Here is a 19,779-nt window from a genome sequence, read left to right as displayed (position 1 = left end):
ACATAATTGCTGATTAGAAAGATTAGCAGTTGCAGACTTGCAGTAACTCTCTTTCCTTACTTGCATTGCGCTTAAAAGGAGCATACTGAGTGATGCCGATTGTATCGTACAATTTAGTTTCCATGATTCCATCTCACCCTGTTGAGATATTGATGATGAATTGATAAGAGTAAATGTGGCGGTGTGTGAAGAAGTCATGGAGAGCTTTCTTTTTTTTTCATTCGAAACAGGGTCGAGATGTTTTGTGGTTAATAATGCTGATGGGAAATGTTATCAGGAACCATGTGGTCTGTTCCAGTGAGACTAGCCACTGGAAAGTCTGTGTCATAGGCCCGTGTTAACATGTTGATCGTTTTTGGTGCGTGTTCCTTTGACAATTTTTGCTGGTGTCAGTAGGATTGTGTGAGAAAATGTTTTTTGCTGTTGCCTGTGGATCGGCTGAAGTGGCTTGTTCTGCTGGTTGCATTCTTGATCCTGGCAGTTATTTCGGATTTGGATTATCATTGGTGCGAATCCTCTGTGAGATCGTTGTGCAGGTTATGCTGGATGTAGCTCTGTGAGAACCGTGCGAAGCTGAAGATGCAGAGGGTGCTGAGCGCCTGAGCATCTTGATTTTCGCTCTGCACTTTGCTTGGCTCGATTTCAGCCTGTTCCGGGGTACTCTCTCTGGTATGCTAGGTTGCCATACGGCCTGTGTTAGATGTGGCTTTGTATCTGTTCTGTGTTTGATTTGGATTTGTACGGTTCTTGAGCTCACCGTCTGACCTGTTTTTGGCACGGAGGGATCGTCACCCTGCTCTCCATCTTGTAGCTGCTTGGACTGCACAACTTCAGGCACAGGAGTATACTGGACTCGGGTACAGATTCCAACCGCTTGATGCTAAACATAGGCAACGGGAGAGGCTTCGTCAGTCATCACCAGGTAAACAAACCCGATCGGCAGGTAGCGATACCGAGCCGGGCCCTGGATCCGAGCGCGCGAGGAACGAGGCCGTCCGTCCCCTCCCGCCGCATGCGTTCGCGCCGTTCGACCACCCGGATATAAATGGGTGGCGACCCTCCCGCGCCGCCGGGTCGACACGCCGATCGCCGCCGCGCGCACTCTCTCCTTCTCGTCCTGATCGCCCCCAGAGCGAGTGGGAGGGGGCGGCACCCGGAGCAGTCCGTCGTTTTGATCGGCGTCTGTCTCCGCCCCACCCCGCCCGTCCCGGCGAGCACGAACAAGACCCCAACAATGGCGCCGATCTCGAGAGCCTCCGTAGTCCTTGTGGTGGCCGTCGCCGCCGCGGCCAACGCCCAGGCGCCCGCCTCGGCACCCGCCAGTGACGGTCAGACAGCCCTCTTCTCATCGTTGTTTTTTCTACTCCTTTTTGGGAGGAATTCCCGATGCGACAAGTGGTTAGTTTTGGGAGGAACGCACTAGGCAGCTACGTTGTTCGCGTCGAATTGAAGAAGAGATTTATTTTTCTTCTGATGATGATGATGACGATTGGTCTCTCGATCTTGTTGATGATTTTGGCAGGAACAAGTGTGGACCAGGGGATCGCCTACGTGCTGATGCTGGTGGCCCTTGTCCTCACATACCTCATCCACCCCTTGGACGCCTCCTCCGCCTACAAGCTCTTTTGAGATCAATCATTTACTTTGTAATTTCGGCGCTAATTAAGGTGTAATTAACGGTGCTCGATCAATCGATCCCCAGTTTGCTCCAAAATCAGGGTTCAGGATGTCCTTGCTAGCTCTAGGCTTTTTACGGTCTTTCAGTGATTCAGTTATTCAGTTCTGTGATGCGGTCACCACCGGGGCATAGCTAGCCTAAAGAGTAGAATGTCAGAACTCAGAAGTAATGCGACACGTAGAAAAAAGTTCCAAGTACAAGATTTCTACTTACATGCTGATGATGCCGACAACAATCTCGTGTCCAACGTATCCATGTGAAACCTTTAAACTGACAATTTTTATCTGTAAAACAAGATCAGCATGCAGGTGATGGATGTTAACTTGAGAAGAATACGCATAGTACAATGTTAATACATAGTACAATGTCATATGAATACTTGACATAAGTTACAATTTAAGTAGTACAGGATGCCCTTGACTCTTAAATAGATGGCAACATGCATTTTTATCCTCTCTTTTTTTTTTTGCAAAGCCAACCATTTGCAAATACTCAAATTCTATGGAACTCACTCTCAATCTAGAAGCTGGCAACATCTAAGTAGTTGCTCTTATTCTTTCTCCTTAATTCCCACGCTGTTCAAACCGGTAACAATATTATTACGTGCTCTACTGCTATAAATAGTTTGGTACGTGTCCCCTGGAGGCATCATCGATCACGCATGCATGGAGCTCTGCCACTCGGTGCTGGAAACAGGCATCTTGTCGTCCCGGCTCACGTCCGCAGCGCCCATCCCCGGGCCGCCGGCGGGAGCGGCGGGTCCGGTGCCGGCATTATTGCCGTCCTCCCCGGAGATCTCCTCGAGCGACCGGCCCATGGTCTCCGGGACGAGGAAGGTGAAGAAGAAGCCGAGCATGTTGGTGATGGAGAGGATGATGAGCGCCTTCCTGATGTACTTGACGTCGCCCTTGAGCGTGAGGTTCTGCACCCCGTAGGCCGCGACGATGGCGCCGGCCTTGCCCGACGCGGCGCTGATGGCGTGGCAGGTGGAGCGCACGCGCGTCGGGAACAGCTCGGCGGGGAGCACGAAGGTGGTGCTGTTGGGGCCGAAGTTGGCGAAGAAGAAGGTGAGCGCGTACAAGAGGGCGAAGATCGCGTGGTTGTGCTCCTTGAGGTTCTCGTACATGACGCCCATGATCAGCATGAACCCGGACATCATGAAGAAACCCAGGAGTTGGATCAGGTACCTGCATGCGTGCACGCATCATACATGTGTGTGTGTGTGTGTCCACGAAGAAGACGAAGAAGAAGAAAGAGTAGCAGGCGCGCGCGCGTACCTGCCCATCTTGTCGATGAGGGCGACGGTGACCCAGTAGCCGGGGAAGGTGCCGAGGAGCGCGACGAGGAACATGGCCTTGGAAATCTGGAATACCTCGGTCAGGGCGTTGACATCCTTGGCGGCGCTCGTCAGCTTCATCGCCGGGAAGATGTCCTTCTGGGTCAGGTTCTGGCTGTAGAAGGCGATGTCCAGGAGGAACCACGTGGTGGCCGTGCCGATGAGGTGCATGCCGTGGCGCCGGGCGAACTCCGCCGACAGCAGCGGGTAGTCGTTGGCCGCCTTGTACCTGGCGAGCTTGTCCTGCTCCGCCTGGATCTCCACGTCCATCACCTTCTCCATGTCGCTGGCCGCCTGCTTGGCGTTGCCCTCGATGAGCGCGGTGTACCTCGCCGTCTCGGGCATCTTCATCCGCCAGTAGAACGTGGCCAGCGCCGGGAGCGCGCCGATCATCAGCACGATGCGCCACATGTAGTCGGCCGCCGGCTTCTGGGCCGAGGCGACGGGGTCGTGGTTCGGGTCGTTGGTGATCGCCTCCCAAAACGACGGCGCGTGGTTGTAGTGCAGGAGGAGGCCCGAGACGATCATGGACACGAGCCCCGCGAAGATGATGCCGACCCCTTGCATGGCGAACACCGCGGCGATGAAGGCGCCGCGCGTCTTCTTGTTGGAGTACTCGGACATGATGGTCGCCGACAGCGGGTAGTCCCCGCCGATGCCGAAGCCGAGCCAGAAGCGGAAGAAGCAGAGCGTGCCGATGACGGCGCGGGCGGAGCTGCCGAAGGAGAGGCCCGAGGCGATGGCGCAGGCGGCCATGAGGACGAGCGTGATGCCGTAGACGCGCTTCCGGCCGAGCTTGTCGCCGAAGTAGCCGAAGACGAGCTGGCCCATGAGCGTGCCGACGAGCGCGACGCCGATGACCATGTTGTTGATGCTCATGGGCAGCGTGCCGGGCTTGCTGTCCTCGAGTTTGGCGTAGTCCATGTTCTCGTACGGGTAGTAGAGGCGGCCCAGCAGCTTGGAGACGGTGGAGATGCAGAAGAGGTCGTAGGCGTCGGTGAAGAAGCCCATGCCGGCGATGACGATGGCCTTCATGTGGTACATCTGGGTGCGCGCCGAGTCCAGCGCGTCCAGCACCGCCAGGTTCCCCCCGCCCGCCTCCGCGCCCGCCATCTCGCCGCCGCCCTGCGCACGCACGAGTCCCGCGCCGACGACGTGCGGCAGGTGTCCGTGGGTGCGGGCAGTACAGCTAGCTAGCTCGATCGATCCGCGCTCGGTGCTTTGGCGGCTTGCTCGCCCGGGCTCTTCTTATAGCCGGCGTCGCGCCCGGTGCGAGCCGGGGAGGCCATCACAAGGTCGATGAACGAGAGGGGGGGCGTCTGCAACGAGGCGAAGCCCGTCGTCATTCGCGCGCCCGCGGCCAGCCCTGTCTCGTGCTGGTTGGCAGCATATTCCCCATGGTCACTAGGTGCTCGAGAGATTGGCGAGGAAAGGGATCGTGATGGGTCGGGCAGTGGATAGATTGGCGGGAACGGACCTGCGGTTTTGTCGCGCGCGCGATCTGCCGGGAGGCCGCAGCTGGGGATCGCTCGTCGCTAGCCAGGACGCGCGTAGTCAGCTAAGAAGCGGTTCTGTCGTTTCGCCCAGGATATTCGACAGCGAGTCAGCCGCCTGCCCATTGGCGATGGGCACCATAAGGTTTCCTCACACTTTCAGGCCAACTGTCCAAATCATAAATCATGATGCAGGTTTCTAAGGTAACAGAATATCCAAGTTATTTTCACAGAATATCCAAGTTATTTTCGATTGTCTTTTGCCGCAACTTGAGGGATAAAAAACAGGGTGTCATTTACCACTTTTTTAAATGAAGGAAAATCCCAGCCTTAACATTCACAGATGAATGTCTACAACCAATAGTTACAATACAACCAATAACCAATAGTTACAAGAGTTCTTAGACTCTAAACCTCAAACGAGGATCTAAAAATATATGAAGAAAAACTTTAAAACAAAGAAAGAAATCAAGTAAAACTAAGCTTCAATCCTTCAACCGAAACTCATGCACTGTGTTACATTGGGAATTTAATAGGCACCCCATGCGTTATTTAACTGAATTATTTTCTTTGCAGGTTAGCACCACGGATTAATTCTTCTTACGCATGCACTGAACACCTTACTTCTAATTGTGTTGCCTAATAGCGTTGAACCAAGACAAAGTGTCTTCTTAGCCTGAAACTCATAAACCCAAGGTGTTCAGATATATGACCTTTTTATGTTTGGCAAAGTACTTTGGAGTTTCTTGCTGCGAAACTTTCCGTTGAGCCTCCCATCATTTGCTGTTGTTGGCCGGCCGGCAACATTCTCAGCGGCATCCTCTTTTCGGAAGATCAGCTTTAGTTTATGTAATAGGCAAGGCCTTGGCAGCAAGCTGTATCTGGCTGCATAGAAAAGATATTTAAGACCTGTTAAATGACAGGTTGGGCCTGATAACAAACTATACTGAATAATTCTACAAGGTCCCTTGCTGATACAGAAACAAATTTATAGGGGAGGCGGGGACACAGCGCATGAAACTATAGCAATGCATGTGTCCTAAACCTGGTAGCGTATGAAACTATAGCAATGCATGTGTCCTAAACATGTAGCTCATGAAACTATAGCAACGCATACTACATGTGTCTATCTATTATATTAATAAAGCATGCATGTGTTGCTATAGTTTCATGAGCTACATGTTTGAACATGTATCTATCTATTATATTAATAAAGGAGTGTTAAAAGAATCTACCACGTTCACCGAAAGGGTCTAGAAATTCCCACATTAATCTAAAAAAGAAAAGTATTTGCACCGTTGGATTTTATTAAGATCTAACAGTCTAAACTAAGTCAAAAGTTCATATCAAATATGATTAATAAATAACTATTTTTAGAATTTAAAAATTAAGAAAAACTAGGACATGACCAAAGAGTCCATGCCAAATACGATTAGTAAATAACTAAATACGAAATCAAAAAAATAAGGAGATTAGAAAAATAAGGAGAAAAGAAAAAAAAAGGTGAATAGAATAATAGGACCAATCGTATACCTTCTAATTATATGCTTTACTTTCCATTGCTACAGCAGGAGGGTTTTGGCATGGAAGGTTACGCGAGAGACAGTACTAAGCTGAGGGACATCAGTGAGTTGAGGCAAGGGGTTGGATATTGTTAGCCCATTTCAGGCCACAACGCCCTGCACGGAAGACGAACCAGCGCAAGTACAAGGAGAACCACATCAATGGCGCCAAAATGAGCAATGCTACATCCTTGATGAGAAGGTCGTACCACAGTAGCAGCCAAGCGCTCGAACAGCATCCAAGTAAATAGCCCATGCCCATGTAAATTTATTTAAGCTACATTTGAAAGTTTAACTTGAAATCGCCACCCTAATAGAAAAATATATACAACATCTATTATATTAATAAGGAAATGTTAAAAGAAACCGCTACGTTCGGCGAGAGGGTCTAAAAATTCCCACATTAATTTAAAAAAGAGAAGTATTTACACTGTTGGATTTTATGAAGATCTAACATAATGCTACATTCTTGATGAGAAGGTCGTACCACAGTAGTAGCCAAGCACTCGAACAGCATCCAAGTAAATAGCCCATGCCCATATAAATTTATTTAAGTTGTATTTGAAAGTTTAACTTCAAATTGCCATCCTAATAGAAAAATATATACAACATTAGTTTTTATATTATTCTAACAGTTTAGGTTAATCGAAAGAGTTCGTTCAATATGATTAGTATATACCTTAACATGAAACTAAAATAACAAAAAACTTTATAATATTCTACATGAATGTGAAGGAAAAAATTCCATGTAAATAACGAGTAAATAAAATAAATAAATTATAAGAAAAATAATAAAAAATGGTATTTCAATTTTAATTGATATTTGGAAGCAAATCATTTAAATAAAAATCATGTGTACCTAATTTTCATGCTATAGCCGCTACTGGTACAATTTTCTTTGTTGCTTTTATAACGAGTTAACCATTGCCCTAATTACGTATGTGTGCAGTTTGCTTAAGCAGTTGTCCAACATTGTAGAGTTCAACATTTATGTCACAACAATTATATTATCACTTTCTAACATTCAATTCTATTACAGTATTAATTTGGAAAATATTAGAAAGATGCATGCTTCTGCTTTTGAGTTACAAATAAATAAATAAATATTAAACGTGATAAATAAATCATTATGGATTAGTTGCTAAGTAGTGGTTTGACTATGGTATTCGTTGAGCCTTGACATACTCTTCATCATATTGTCAATATCTCAGACACCCGTACATTTAACGATAGTATATGTAACCCTGAAGATTATTAGGATGTGTTTGTTGAAGCTTCTCCAATTATTTATCCAACAAATTTTGATAAAATTCTACTAAATAGGTAAAAATAAAACGGCTTCACACAAGAAATCCATATGAAATCTCAGAACCACTTACAGTACAGAGGAGGAGCCAAAAAATAGTTTAACCTGGCTTCTCCTCCCTCTTCAAGCTCTAAAGTGTTCATAGAATTGCCACATTACCATTAAAAACTTCTTTGCCAAAAGAAATTTAAAACGGTTTCAGCTCCACAAAAATGTGGTTTCACCATTGAAGCCAAAACTAAATTAATTTTAGAAGGAGACAAAATCCTACTAAACTGGTCATAAGTGTTCAATTTAGGGAACATGTTAACAATCCTAAATAAAAATCTATTTAATAGCATTAGCTTACAGCAACAACTATGATTAACAGAAAGGAGTGAAAAAAGTTAATACGAGTTAGATTCCGAGAGGGTGACGATGATCATAGAGGATGGTGAGCATAAAGAAGAAGGTTGTACCTTACCAGTTGCAGCAATAAATTTGTAGAGCCCGTACATGGCACGTGATGGGAAAAGATGCAACAACCGTACGTAAGATAATATAAGTGCATGTACGCATGAACTTTTAAAAATTTAAGATAGGAGAGTAAAGGTAAACAACTAGCTACTCGCGCTAGTTGCGTGAGCCACCTTACTAGTTTATATATATTATAAAGAATGCATATATACGGAAGAGAATTTCATATTGAATTCAAAATAAGACTGTCATAATCTATTCCATCTAAAAATAAAGTGTGCGGTGCATCAGAAGGTATCAATCATTTTGGCTTATCAGATATCACATTAGCCATGGAATCTTTGAGCATCTACCCATAAGAAAATTTGTCTATCTTTTGTGGACGCTGAATTGCTGGTACACATAATTCAAAAAACCATCTAAAAATAAGGTTGCAGGCCATCAAATGATAGTTATCTATGTGCCAGTATGCTAAGCAAAATGTGGCTCGTAGGTAATGATAAAGAAAATTGTTATAGATTCCTAGCAATTTTAATGTGGAAAGGTGGCTAAAGTAGATGGATCATCAATAGCCAGTGAACAACAACGTACTATTGCTTGTCAGATATTATAGCCAAGAAGCATTTATATTTAGTATAGATATGAGTAATAGATATTAAGTTTAAATAGTAATTGTTTAATTTGGACTAGGTGTAAGCAAAAGGGAGTAAGCAAAATACATTTTAAACCTAGTGGAAAGGACGAGGTGTAAAAGATATACTTTTGGAAACAAGGCTGCTGATTTCAAAACATAGCTTTTCTCTAAAAATTTCGCCTTCTTTAATTTGAATTGACAATGCAAAGTGTTTTGACCTGCAATCAACTATTTCATTATTTCAAAACTTAGCTTGTTACTGCGCACAAGATTTCAGCTATTATACTTGCAATCAGGATAATTAATTTTTGTGACAAATGGAACACAGTATGTACCGGCTTGATATTTTGGTAGCAAATGGATCAAAATAAATAAACAGCATTGGCACCTGTTGAGACTTGAGAGGTGACAAGATCAATGGGTTCCTGGGTACCAAAGGTGACATGATAGTCTCACCGCCTTATCCTCGGCAGGTCAAAAACCATGATCTTTCTCATTTTATCACTAAAGAAAAAATTGGAATGGCACTAAATTAACTAAGCACTTATTTTTTTTCTATCCCAATTATTTTCATATCAGAAATTGCATATGCACAAAAGCTGTAGCATAAATGTCATCCCAATAATAATCACATAGCAATAGCAGAGGATGAGAATTGAGGCTATATATATATATATACATATGAAGGCTATATCTAGATTCCTTCATTTTGAACACTTGCGGCTGGCGACGCTACTTGGGCAAGAGCTGTCTGCCCCAGGGTCTTTAAGAGCAATTTCAGCAGATTCTCTATTAAACCCCCTATTTTGAGGAGGTCTCCAAATCTCTTCCTCCACCTTTTATTCTTGGAGGGTCTCTGTAGGGTTTCTAGGGAACCCCCTATCCACTAACAATAGGTCCCATCCTTTAGATTAAAAGAAAAAGGGTGAGATTTAGGGACTACTGCTGGACTTGAGGTTAAAAAATAAGCCTTTAAAAAATAGAGAAAAAATAGAGGGAGCCCTCATTCAAGAAGTAGAGGGTGTAATTAGAGATGCTGTGACTCTCAACCAACAGTAGTGCGACTGTGCGAGTAATATTGCAGGGAGTAGCTAAAAATAGGGCAGTGCAAGAACGACTTTTTTTAAAAAAGGGATAAAAAGAAAATAAAATTTGGAAAAGGGGAACCGGATGGGAAAAAATTTAAAAATGGATATCTCCAGCCCGTTGATCGGGCGGGAGGCGTGGGGCCGGGGACCTCCCTCCCATCCAGCGGGCGGGAGGTTCCCCGAGGGCCTCTTCGCAAATAAGAAAGTTATCTTATTTGCGAAGAGGTCCCTGCAGGGGCATCCCGCTCGTCCAACGGGCGGGAGGTGGTGCCGAGGGGCATCCACCAGTTGGTCGGGCGGAAGGTCCCCCCCCCCTCCCCGCCCCCGCCGGCTATATAAGCCCCCACTTGCCCCAAAATTTTCATTTTATTCAGCAAAAACTAGAAAAAAAAAAAGAAAGGGAGGAGAGGAAGAGAGAAGAGGAAGCGGCGAAATCCTGTTCACACGTCGATTTGGAGGTATATTCTCATTCTAGGAAATAACTATAATCTAGGAAATAGTTCTTAGGTTAGTTATGTTTTCAATAGTTTTTAAGATTTTCAATTGTTTTTAGTATAATTTATATTCTGAATAGTTTAGATTCTGGAAAATATAATGTGAGAATCGCTGAAATTTAGGGTTGTTGTGTATTAATATGTAGTATAACTAGTTTATTAATGATTGACAGATATGTCTTCCGAGAAGGGTATTTTCAGTATATATTATGGAGAAGAAAATGTGATTTATGGGCCGAATGGGGTAGATTTAAGTGAATTTAACTGTGCGATCAGAGAAATTACCAGACCACACAAGAAGATATTTGAATCCCTATGCAACTGGTTAATGAGGGGATTAAGGATTAATCAGAAGACACACACTGTGAGTGTTCAGTGCGTCATAAATCGTACCACTCACGCTTTGATCTGGGAGCTGATGCCACTTGCAAGCAACGAGGACTGGTTAACCTATCTGCAAAATGCAAGTCATTGGCAATGGCCATTGGTACTTCTTGTCAGTGTGCACCAGAACCCTTTGATAAACATTGAAGCAGCTGTTTCGGGGGATGAAAATATTGATGAAGAAGTTGAGGAGGCAAATATTGAGGCAGGTGGCACCGCAGCACCTCAATGCGTAGCTGATGAGGGTGCGAACATACCTTTTATTGTTGAACAGCTGCAAGACGAAGAACGTGAATTGGATGAAGCAATGAATGCCGATTTGTCTGATGATGATGATGATGTGCCTGAAGAATGGGTAAGCAGCGACTTCAGTCATCTTGTCGTAGATGACGGATCTAGCGTGCCTTCAGATTGCAGGGAGAATGAAATTATCTAGGGTGCAAGGTACCACTCAATTGAAGAGGTGAAGGAAGCTGTTAAGTGTTGGTCTCTCTCTCTTATGCGAGAGTTTAAAACAGTCGAGTGCAAATCTCGTAAGTACGATGTGGTATGTGTGAAGGAGGGCTGTCTGTGGCGGGTGCATGCCTATAATGGTAAATGAAAAGATTATTGGGAATGCTCAATTGTCACTCAGCACATTTGTCATTTGCCGGGGGTGCAGAAGACCCATTGCAACCTTACATCGCAATGCATCGCAAATGAGATGTACGGGATGATAATAGAGAACATGTCATTTGAACCAAAGTCTATTATCACGCATATTTAGGAAAATTACAAGTATACCATCTCGTACAGCAAGACATGGAGTGCAAAACAGAAGGTGTTGGAGATGAGGTTCGGTACGTTCGAGGCTGCATATGATAATATTCCTCGATTGCTGGCCGTTCTATGTCAGAGAAATCCTGAAAGCTATTATGACCTGAAATGGCTAGACAGAGGAGAAGGTCTGCCCTACATATTGCAGCGGGTCTTTTTCAGCTTGGGTCCATGCATTAGCGCATTCCAACACGGCGGACCTCTCCTGTGCATCGATGGGACATTACTCACAGGAAAGTATAGATTGCAAATGCTGACAGCTATTGGAGTGGACGGAAATAATCAATTGCTTCCTGTTGCTTTTGCTTTTGTTGAGAGTGAGAACACAGACAGTTGGTACTGGTTCCTGAAATGGGTTAAGCTTGCAGTCGTTCGGGATAAGGAAAATGTCTGCCTGATTAATGATCGTCACGCCGGCATATTGAGGGCAATACTAGATTTGCAGGAGGGGTGTGTGGAGACCGGAGAGCCGCCCAAGTGGCATGATGTTCGCAATAGGTGGTGCATAAGACACATCGGTGCAAACTTTTTCAGACAATTCAAGAACAAGCACCTTATGGATATGTTCAAGAGGCTATGCAATGAAACAAATCAGTAAAAATTTAACAAGCAGTGGCAGAAACTTGATGAACTGACCGGGAAAAAAAGAAGCGAGGACGCAGCAAAAACAGAACTGCACAGGATGAAGCAGAGGCTTTGTGTCCTTTGCCAACAGATACTGCAAGTACTCGCAGAAGGTTTGGGTCAGCGGTGAAAATCTTTTCTGAGTGGATTAAGAATGAACCGAAGGAGAAGTGGGCGTTTCTTTACGATACCGATGGTGTAAGGTACGGCATAATGACCACCAACTTCGCCGAGGTTTACAATTGGGTGCTGCGAGGTGTTCGTGGGTTTCCACTGGTTGCAATTGTGGAATTCATCGTCCGCGGGTGTACCGATTACTTTAGAGATCGGTTCACTAAAAATCAGGCATTCATGCAAGATCCTGACAGATATTTTAGGAAAATGATGACAGAATATATGACTAAGAAGGCAGCTAGCGCCCAGCTACACCACGTACGGCAATGTGGTACACAGGAGCTCAAGTTTGAGGTAGCTCCCAAAGACAGAGCACGACGTGACATGAGACGTCAAACTCCTGTAAAGGAGTGCATTCTTAAATTTGATGGAACTTGTTGTTGCTCATGCATGAGGGCAAAGTTGCTTTACGTATCTTGTTCCCATGTAATGGCTGCTTGTGCGGATATTGGACATCCTGTCAATACATATGTGTCCCATTACTTCAGAAAGGAGACAATTGCCAGCACCTGGCAGTATGAGATCTATGGGTTCCGTATGGTTGGACCGTTCACTGAGATAGCGAATCCTGTGATATATATTCTAGACTCAAGATCAGCTCGGGTTAAGAGAGTGTGCCGTCAAACACGGCGTATTCGTAATGATATGGATGAGTCAGAGCTCCGTCCGAGAATACAGCGCTGCAGTGCATGTAATCAGATTGGACACACGTATAAATGTTGTCCAAACAATGATGCTGGCCCAGTTCTGCTGAAGCTGGCCCTACAGGTGATGCTACAGATGTAAGACCTCCGGTTGCATCAAGAAGAGGGAGACGTCGGCGATGGAGTGCTACTACGTCATCAGGCATCATTTAGTTGTAATTTTATTTGCGCGTTGTTTGCTCATGTGTAATATTTGTCGCGTTGGGTTTCTACGTTGCAAAACGTTATCGCTTAATGATCTTCATACGAGTTTTAGATACCGTAATCTTCTTCGTAAAATTGAACTAATTTTTTTTATGTATACAAAAGAGTATGGCGAATAAATTTTGTATTTAAAAAAATCTAAATTTTAAATAGTTTGTGAAATATAAATTACAACAAAAAATAACAAATAAATAACTAGGGCCACCTCCCGCCCACTAGCCGGGCGGGATGCCTGCCTTAGGGCCTCTTCGCGAATAAGAAAATTATTCGCGAAGAGGCCCTCGGGAGGGGCCTGCAAATAACTTTGGGACCTCCCGCCCGTTGATCGGGCGGGAGGTACCCATTTTTAAAATTTTTCCCATCCGGCTCCCTTTTTCGAATTTTTTTTATCCTTTTTTAAAAAAACTCGTGCAAGAACGCTGGCAAAAACCACCGGAAAACGCGTGAACGGCCCATCAGCTGACACATGCTATGTTTGGGCTGAACCTGGGCTGAATCTATCAGTCTGCTAATTACGTACAATTAGGCCCATTTGTAACAAATGCTATCGGGCCATGCCTCGATGCATTCTTCGTATTATTTCTGCGGTAACTTATCCTTTTCTTCGCCCTCAAAAAAACCTATCCTTTTCTTCCATCTGGTGCAATCTTTATTTTTATCCGGTTGGTGCAAGTTCAAGTACCCAATAGCATCATCTGCCAGTTGTGGATTCTGAAAGAAAAGTGGACCATTATATTGCGCAATTTCCACCCAATACACAAGTCCACGCTCTCTAGACTCTAGTCACTTAGTAACCGACATATAATTTTGAGAAGCTGAAAGATGCAGTAGAAAACTACAGTTCTCCACCCGTTCGTTTTTATTAGGGATATTATGGTTTAAAAAGTCTTTCGTGATGATGTGCTTCGACTATCATTTTTCTCTCACAATATACCATCAATTGCTAAAAAACAATCAATATCATATTAAAAGTCATTCGAAATGCAAGCATATATATGTGTAACTTTTAGAGCGAATAATACGGGGAAAGTGAAAATGCACGTGACTTATTCAAAGCGCTTTGCTAGGGCCGGATCTCCTCTCTCCGGGGGAAATAGAAGGCCTGGCAATCGCAGGAGCTGCTGAGGAGCACGTGGGATTTGTGGCACGCACGCACTGTGGACTGGTGGTGGAGTAAATCTGAAGGCAGATTCGAAGGAAGCAGCGACCACCGATGGATCGATCTGGCGCTGCTGGTGCTGGTGGTACCGGTTCCCCGACCGCGGCCACTGCTCCCCTTCTCTCCTGCACAGTATCGCGGCGTGCGTCGCGCGCCCGCGCCCGCGCCCTCGCCCTACAGGGAGGACTTGAGGGCTACTAGCTAGACGGGTACCCACCCCACCCGTCCACCAATGCAGGGAGGGAGCCCCGTCGACGCGTGCAGGTGCAGCCGCAACACGACGGGGCGGTGGCACGGCACGGGCAAGGCAACGCAACGCAACATGTTGCCTGCACAGTGCCACCACGTCTCTCCGCGGACATGCACAATGGAGCCCACGGAGCACTGCGGAGTCTCTGGCCGCAGCCCGCCGTACCGTGGCCTGGGCAGGTCGAGCCGGCCCACCCACCGCCACACGACGACGGCGGCGGCGAGCAGCTATGAGCTCTCTGGGCCGCGGCTCGATTTTTTTTTTTTTGCACATGTCGCGGACGGGCACCCGGCGGCACGCCGCGCCGCGGCCTGTCCTCCTCCTCCCGCGCCACGTACGTTTCAGATCTCACCCCTTGCCGCCTTTCCCCTCTTATCTCTTGTGGTGTCTTCCCCGTGTGGTCACTGCTCGCCGCCGCGTACGTGTTCCCGTTCCGGGGCGCGACGTGGTCGTGGGCCTGCCTGCGAGGACGACCGCCCTCATCAGGAAGGACCCGGGAGCAGCCGGCCGCACAGCAGCAGCCAGGACCACCGCTGCCGCTGCGCCTCGCGCCCGCGCGCATTCAATCCCCCGGCGCGCCTGCTCCTGCCCGAGTCACAGGATTCACGGGCGCGCGGCGTGCGTGCGTACGGTGCTACGGCACGAACCGGTAGGCGCCGCGCGCGCCCGTCCCTCGGCGGACTCGAACGTGCCTGTTCCTTGCGAGGGAAGCCTCGGCCCTGCCGGACACGAGGACGGAGTACGCAGCCGGCTCCGTCGCGCGAGCCCGCGCCAGCGCGCGCGGTCGGTCGGTCGGTGGTGGTTCTCCGCGGTGGTCGGCCCCGTCGGATCGGGCGGGCGATCGCGCCACTCATGGCGCGGCGCCGCGGCGGGACCCCCGTCGGCCACCGCGAGGCCGCCCGACTTTGCGCGCAACCGCATCATGGCCTCCCCATTCCGAGCACGGCGAGCCTGGACCACGCCGCCCCCATGGCCAATGGCTGCGCATGCTCGTTGCCAAAACGAGGGCGGCGTAAGTACTCTCCGAAGGAGGCGGGCAGTGCAAGTACAGTGGCTGCATACAAATCTGACGGCACAGCAAAAACACTTTACGATACTTCTCTCCATACACTAGCGAGTAGACGGACTCGTACCGGCACCTCAAAACTCTACTACGTACTCATCGGCGGCATGTTACGCTTTCTCACTCATCGACACGACAAAAACACGGCACGGCAAAAGGAGTACAAAGTACTACACCACGGTGCGCGCAGGCAGCAGGCACGCACGGCACACCACACTCTCGACGTCCAAAAAGGAAGCAGCCCGGTAGACGAAGAACGAGCGAAGCCGCGTCGTCCGTTTCAGAAAATCGCGGGAAGCGGGTGGAGCGGGAAGAGGTCGCGCAGGTCCTCGAAGTAGTCGTTCTCCTGCGTCGCCGGCGACGACGCGGCCCAGCTGGGCGCCTCGCCGGACGAGGCGGGGTAGGCGGCGGTGTTCCACGACGCCTCCGGCGACGACGGCTCCGCGTAGAGGAACCCCGCGTCGGGCCGGATGTCCCAGAAGCCGCTGGTGGCGTAGACCGGCGCGTCCTCGAAGGGCACGAACTCGCCGAGCGCCTCCTCCTCGAGGACGGCCAGACTAAAGCGCTCGGCGGCGGCCGGCTCGCACGGGGCGGCGTCGGAGTCGTCCTTGGAGTAGTCCTCCGCGAGGGAGGAGAGGGACGGGACCTTGCGGAGCACGGACGTCGGGGACGACGCCGCGGGGGAGGACTCGGCGCCGGACTCATACCCGGGGGTCGCCGGGTCCGGGTCCGCGTCCTGGGCGGCCCCGGTGCCGGACTGGGCGGCCGCGAAGTTGGTGGTGGCGTTGGGCCCGCGGAGCTGGATGGCGGCGGTGTCGTAGACGCGCGCGGCCTCCTCGGCGGTGTCGAAGGTGCCGAGCCACACGCGCACGCCGCGCCACGGGTCGCGGATCTCCGCAGCGAACTTGCCCCACGGCCGCCTCCGCACGCCGCGGAACTTGGTGCTCGTCGCGCCGGGGCCGCCCTTGGCCAGCCGACGCCGCGCGCCGCCGCTGCACGCGCCAGGGACGCCGCCGCCGCCGCCGAGCCTCCTCCCGCGGTCGCCGTCCCCGGCGCTGCACTGCTCCGGCGTGGGGGCGGCGGGTGCCGCGGCCACCGCCATGGGCGGCAGCTCCCGGACCATCCTGCCGACCCTCCGGGCGCCGCACCCTTCCTCCTCGCCGGAGGAGTCCGTCAGGTCGGGGTCGTCCCAGAAGATCCGCACCGTGCGCGACCGCGACATGGCACGCAGGCAGCACGGAAATCTCCCCGCGGCCGGGCGTTAAACCCCTGCGGCTTTAAGATGGATGGCACAAGGGTGAAACCAGAAACCCAACCGAGCGCAGCCCCTGCAGCCCTGACCCCAGCAGGAAAGGAAGCCGCAGGGCGATCGGAGCGGCCGGGCGGGCGGATTCCCTCCTGCGCCGCGAATCGGCAGGGGAATAAAGAGCAAAGGGACGGAAGGGAGGCGAGCAGGAAGGAAGGCGGGCGGGCGCGGTGGGGATGGAAGGAGAAGAGGGAGGGAGGAGTGGCCGCAGTAAAGACGGGCTCTTTAAAAAGAGGAGCGGAAATGGAGGAGGAGGAGCAGCAGCAGCAGCAGCTTGAGTAGCTGAAAGCAGAGGCAGCAGCAGTAAACCCGCGCCCCGTCGTCTCCCCTGCCGCGTTCGTACCGGCGCAGGGGCACGCAGCAGCCGCGGCCCACTCCGGGGTACTACCACTAACGGTTTTCGAGCTCCGTGAAAAAGAACGAGCGGTGGCTGACTAGTGACTCCTCGACGAGAGGACAGGGAGAGGAGCTTCTTCCCCTCCCTCTCGGTGTGTGCTACTCGTACTTGGAGCTGGAAGGAACAGAAGAAGCTGGAGGAGTGGTGGAATGGGGATACGCAGAAACGAATAGATAGAGCGCGAAGAACAAGGTCGGAGAGGAAGGGAGGTGGCAGTAGCGGCGTGGGCGTGGTGGAAAGACGAGGAGGAAGCGGAGACCTTGAGAAGCCAAGCGGCGGCGGTGGCGGTGGCGGCGACGTGAGGTGGAGGCCGAGGAGTGGAGCAATTGACGGGATGGGAGTTTCTGGGGGTTTGGGGAGGTTTTTGGGGGGAGTGGAGATGGTGAGGGGGGTTTGGTTACCGCTGTCCACCCGCCGCTCTTATAGGATCCCCCGGCCCGACAGCCTCGGTTGGAAGCCACGCCCGATTCCGCGCGGTGGTTTTTTGTTTGGGTGAAAACCTCTGGCCGCAACTGTAATTAAAGCCTGCCGGTTAACCCCTTCCGCCAGCCGCATTTACTCCCGCTGCCTGGGTTTACGGGCTGGGTTCCGTTTCAAATCCCGCGCCGCCCAGATTAATCGCCCCGAGGCGTCCTGCTACGTGCTGCTGCTGCTACCGCCAACCCCCGCCCTCCGCTCGCTCGCTCGGCCATTCGCTCGCTCGATGCTCAAGTTCCCCATTGAATTACCAGCCTGTAGCTCAGCGGCTGTAAAACTCCACGAGCCTGCGCAGCTGCGCTGCGCTGCCTGCTCTGCGTCTCTGCGCCGTGCAGGCTGCTGCAGCCATGTTTGGCCGGGCTGGCACGGTGGCCGCTGGTGCGCAGGCCTGCAGCGCAAGTGGGTGGAAGAAGCTGGCCACGGACGCTGCGGGGACGGGCGCATCGCATGGGGGCGCCACTGCACTGCTCTGTACTGCGCTTTGACTCAGGTAGCGGGCGCCCGTTTGAACGCCACACCGTATATATCCCCACAGCTAGTCGCGGCGCCAGCGCGTGCACGGCTCGCCGGCGCCGGCTCGGTCCCGGCGCGTGCGCCACTGTTACGGCAGGATCTCGGGGACGCCAGGTACAGGGCAAGGTAACGCCGCCGCGCGCCCTGACGACGGCTCTCCGGCTGTTCGGGGCACGTTAAGCGCGGCCGTAACGGCGTCCGTCATGGGTGGGTTCTCCTTCGACGCGGCGCTGATGGCGGCTCGCTCGGTAATTATCACGCGCGGGCGGCGGATCGTGAAGCCGCCACCCCCTGCGCCTGTCTGCGCCCGTGCGCTCAGTCCTTGCCATACCACTGCTTCGCGCGCGCGCGCTCCCGTCTAAAGACTACGCGCTCCCCGTCCCGTCGCGATATTTTTGGGCCGCTTGCACGGAGACGCGCGTGGTCCTGCTGCTCCTCTCCAGTCTCCACCCCCGCTGAGCGCTGGGGCCAGGGCGGGAGGCGGCCCCGGCCAGTCGCCGCGTGCCGCGTGACGGGAGGGGCCCTGCGGGCGCGCGCGGGGGTGGTGGGGTCGCGCGGCCATCGGGGCGCGGGAGAGGGGAGGTGGGGCGGCACGTGATGGCGGTCGGTCGTGGCCGAGGACGGGGGAGGGAAGGAAATGGCCGGTCAAATCGTCGGGCGGAGCACCGGCGTCAGAGCAGAGGGGCCTCTGACCCGGATCGATTTATTAATTAAACTGAACCAACACGCCCTGCGTGTTTGGCGCTAATCAGCCAGGACCCGACGACGAGACGACCGCCGGTGCTCCTGCTCCTGGGCTTTGTATTTTTCTCGCGCAGGACATGACATCCAGCCTTTCAGGTCGAGGCCGCGTCTTCCTCCTGCCCAAACCTCTGATAGAAGCTCGTTTTGAGTGTGCGCGCGATTGGCTGATTGCTGTTGCTCTCCACCAAATTGCACTCGTCGAAACTCGGTCGAGTGGGTTGAATGGCTGGCTCTTCACCAAAGCACTCTTGTACAGCTGCACTCTATCGTCTGAGTTAGTGAGGTTCTGAAAATCATGTTATGGTTATGATGCATCATCTAACTTCTTATATCGGGCTTCGCATGGTTGAAGTGCATTAGAAATCGGTACTCAATCAAGAAAGCTTTTTTAAAAAAAGAAACTGAGAGTTTAGCTACTGGAACAACAAGTTTTGTGGGATCAAGTTTCGATTGAACACAAAGCAGCACACATGATGTGCTTGCGCCAAGTTTAAGTTATTTATACATCTGTCTCGCTGTGGGGGGGAGCGCCAGCGCGTCACTCACATCTATCTACGCTAAACTTGATGTACTTCCGGGCAATTTTGGTGAACTCTATTGTACAACTTTGTCACATCACCACTTCCCCATATCTTTGTTGAGGAGGCACATGTACTCCATTTTCGTTAGCAAAAGGAGAATCGAGATGACGAAAGGCAGGGGTTGGTCGTATTTATGATTTTTAAAATAGTAGGATTGAGGGGGCGCGAGACGGTGTAATTTGGTTGGAATTTTATAATCCAGCCAATCATAAATGGTTTTTGGATCTCATAGTGATTTTCTAACCGATTTTTATAATCACAGTGAGATACAGACATGGGATGCCCTGCTAACTGTGGCCAACGGGTGTTTCTTGTTTTTGTACGTACTTCAGATGA

General features: G+C 50.4%; 2 protein-coding genes across 2 annotated transcripts; both read right to left on the bottom strand.

Moving 5' to 3' along the window:
- Positions 1-2,333: 2,333 nt before the first annotated feature.
- Positions 2,334-4,127, bottom strand: LOC112894409 (inorganic phosphate transporter 1-11-like). The gene is made up of 2 exons (XM_025962110.1): positions 2,956-4,127; positions 2,334-2,865 (listed from the first exon to the last, which is right to left on the bottom strand). The coding sequence occupies exons 1-2, from the start codon at positions 4,125-4,127 to the stop codon at positions 2,334-2,336; spliced, it is 1,704 nt and encodes a 567-aa protein (XP_025817895.1).
- An 11,277-nt stretch (positions 4,128-15,404) lies between these two features.
- On the bottom strand, positions 15,405-17,692 carry LOC112894078 (pathogenesis-related genes transcriptional activator PTI6-like). The gene has a single exon (XM_025961673.1). The coding sequence runs from the start codon at positions 16,645-16,647 to the stop codon at positions 15,706-15,708; it is 942 nt and encodes a 313-aa protein (XP_025817458.1). The 5' UTR covers positions 16,648-17,692; the 3' UTR covers positions 15,405-15,705.
- Positions 17,693-19,779: the final 2,087 nt, after the last annotated feature.

Source organism: Panicum hallii, chromosome 5, assembly GCF_002211085.1.
Source record: "Panicum hallii strain FIL2 chromosome 5, PHallii_v3.1, whole genome shotgun sequence".
In the NCBI taxonomy this organism is placed as follows: domain Eukaryota; kingdom Viridiplantae; phylum Streptophyta; class Magnoliopsida; order Poales; family Poaceae; genus Panicum; species Panicum hallii.
Note: the sequence above shows the minus strand (reverse complement) of the source record. Positions and strands in the feature narration are given on the sequence as shown.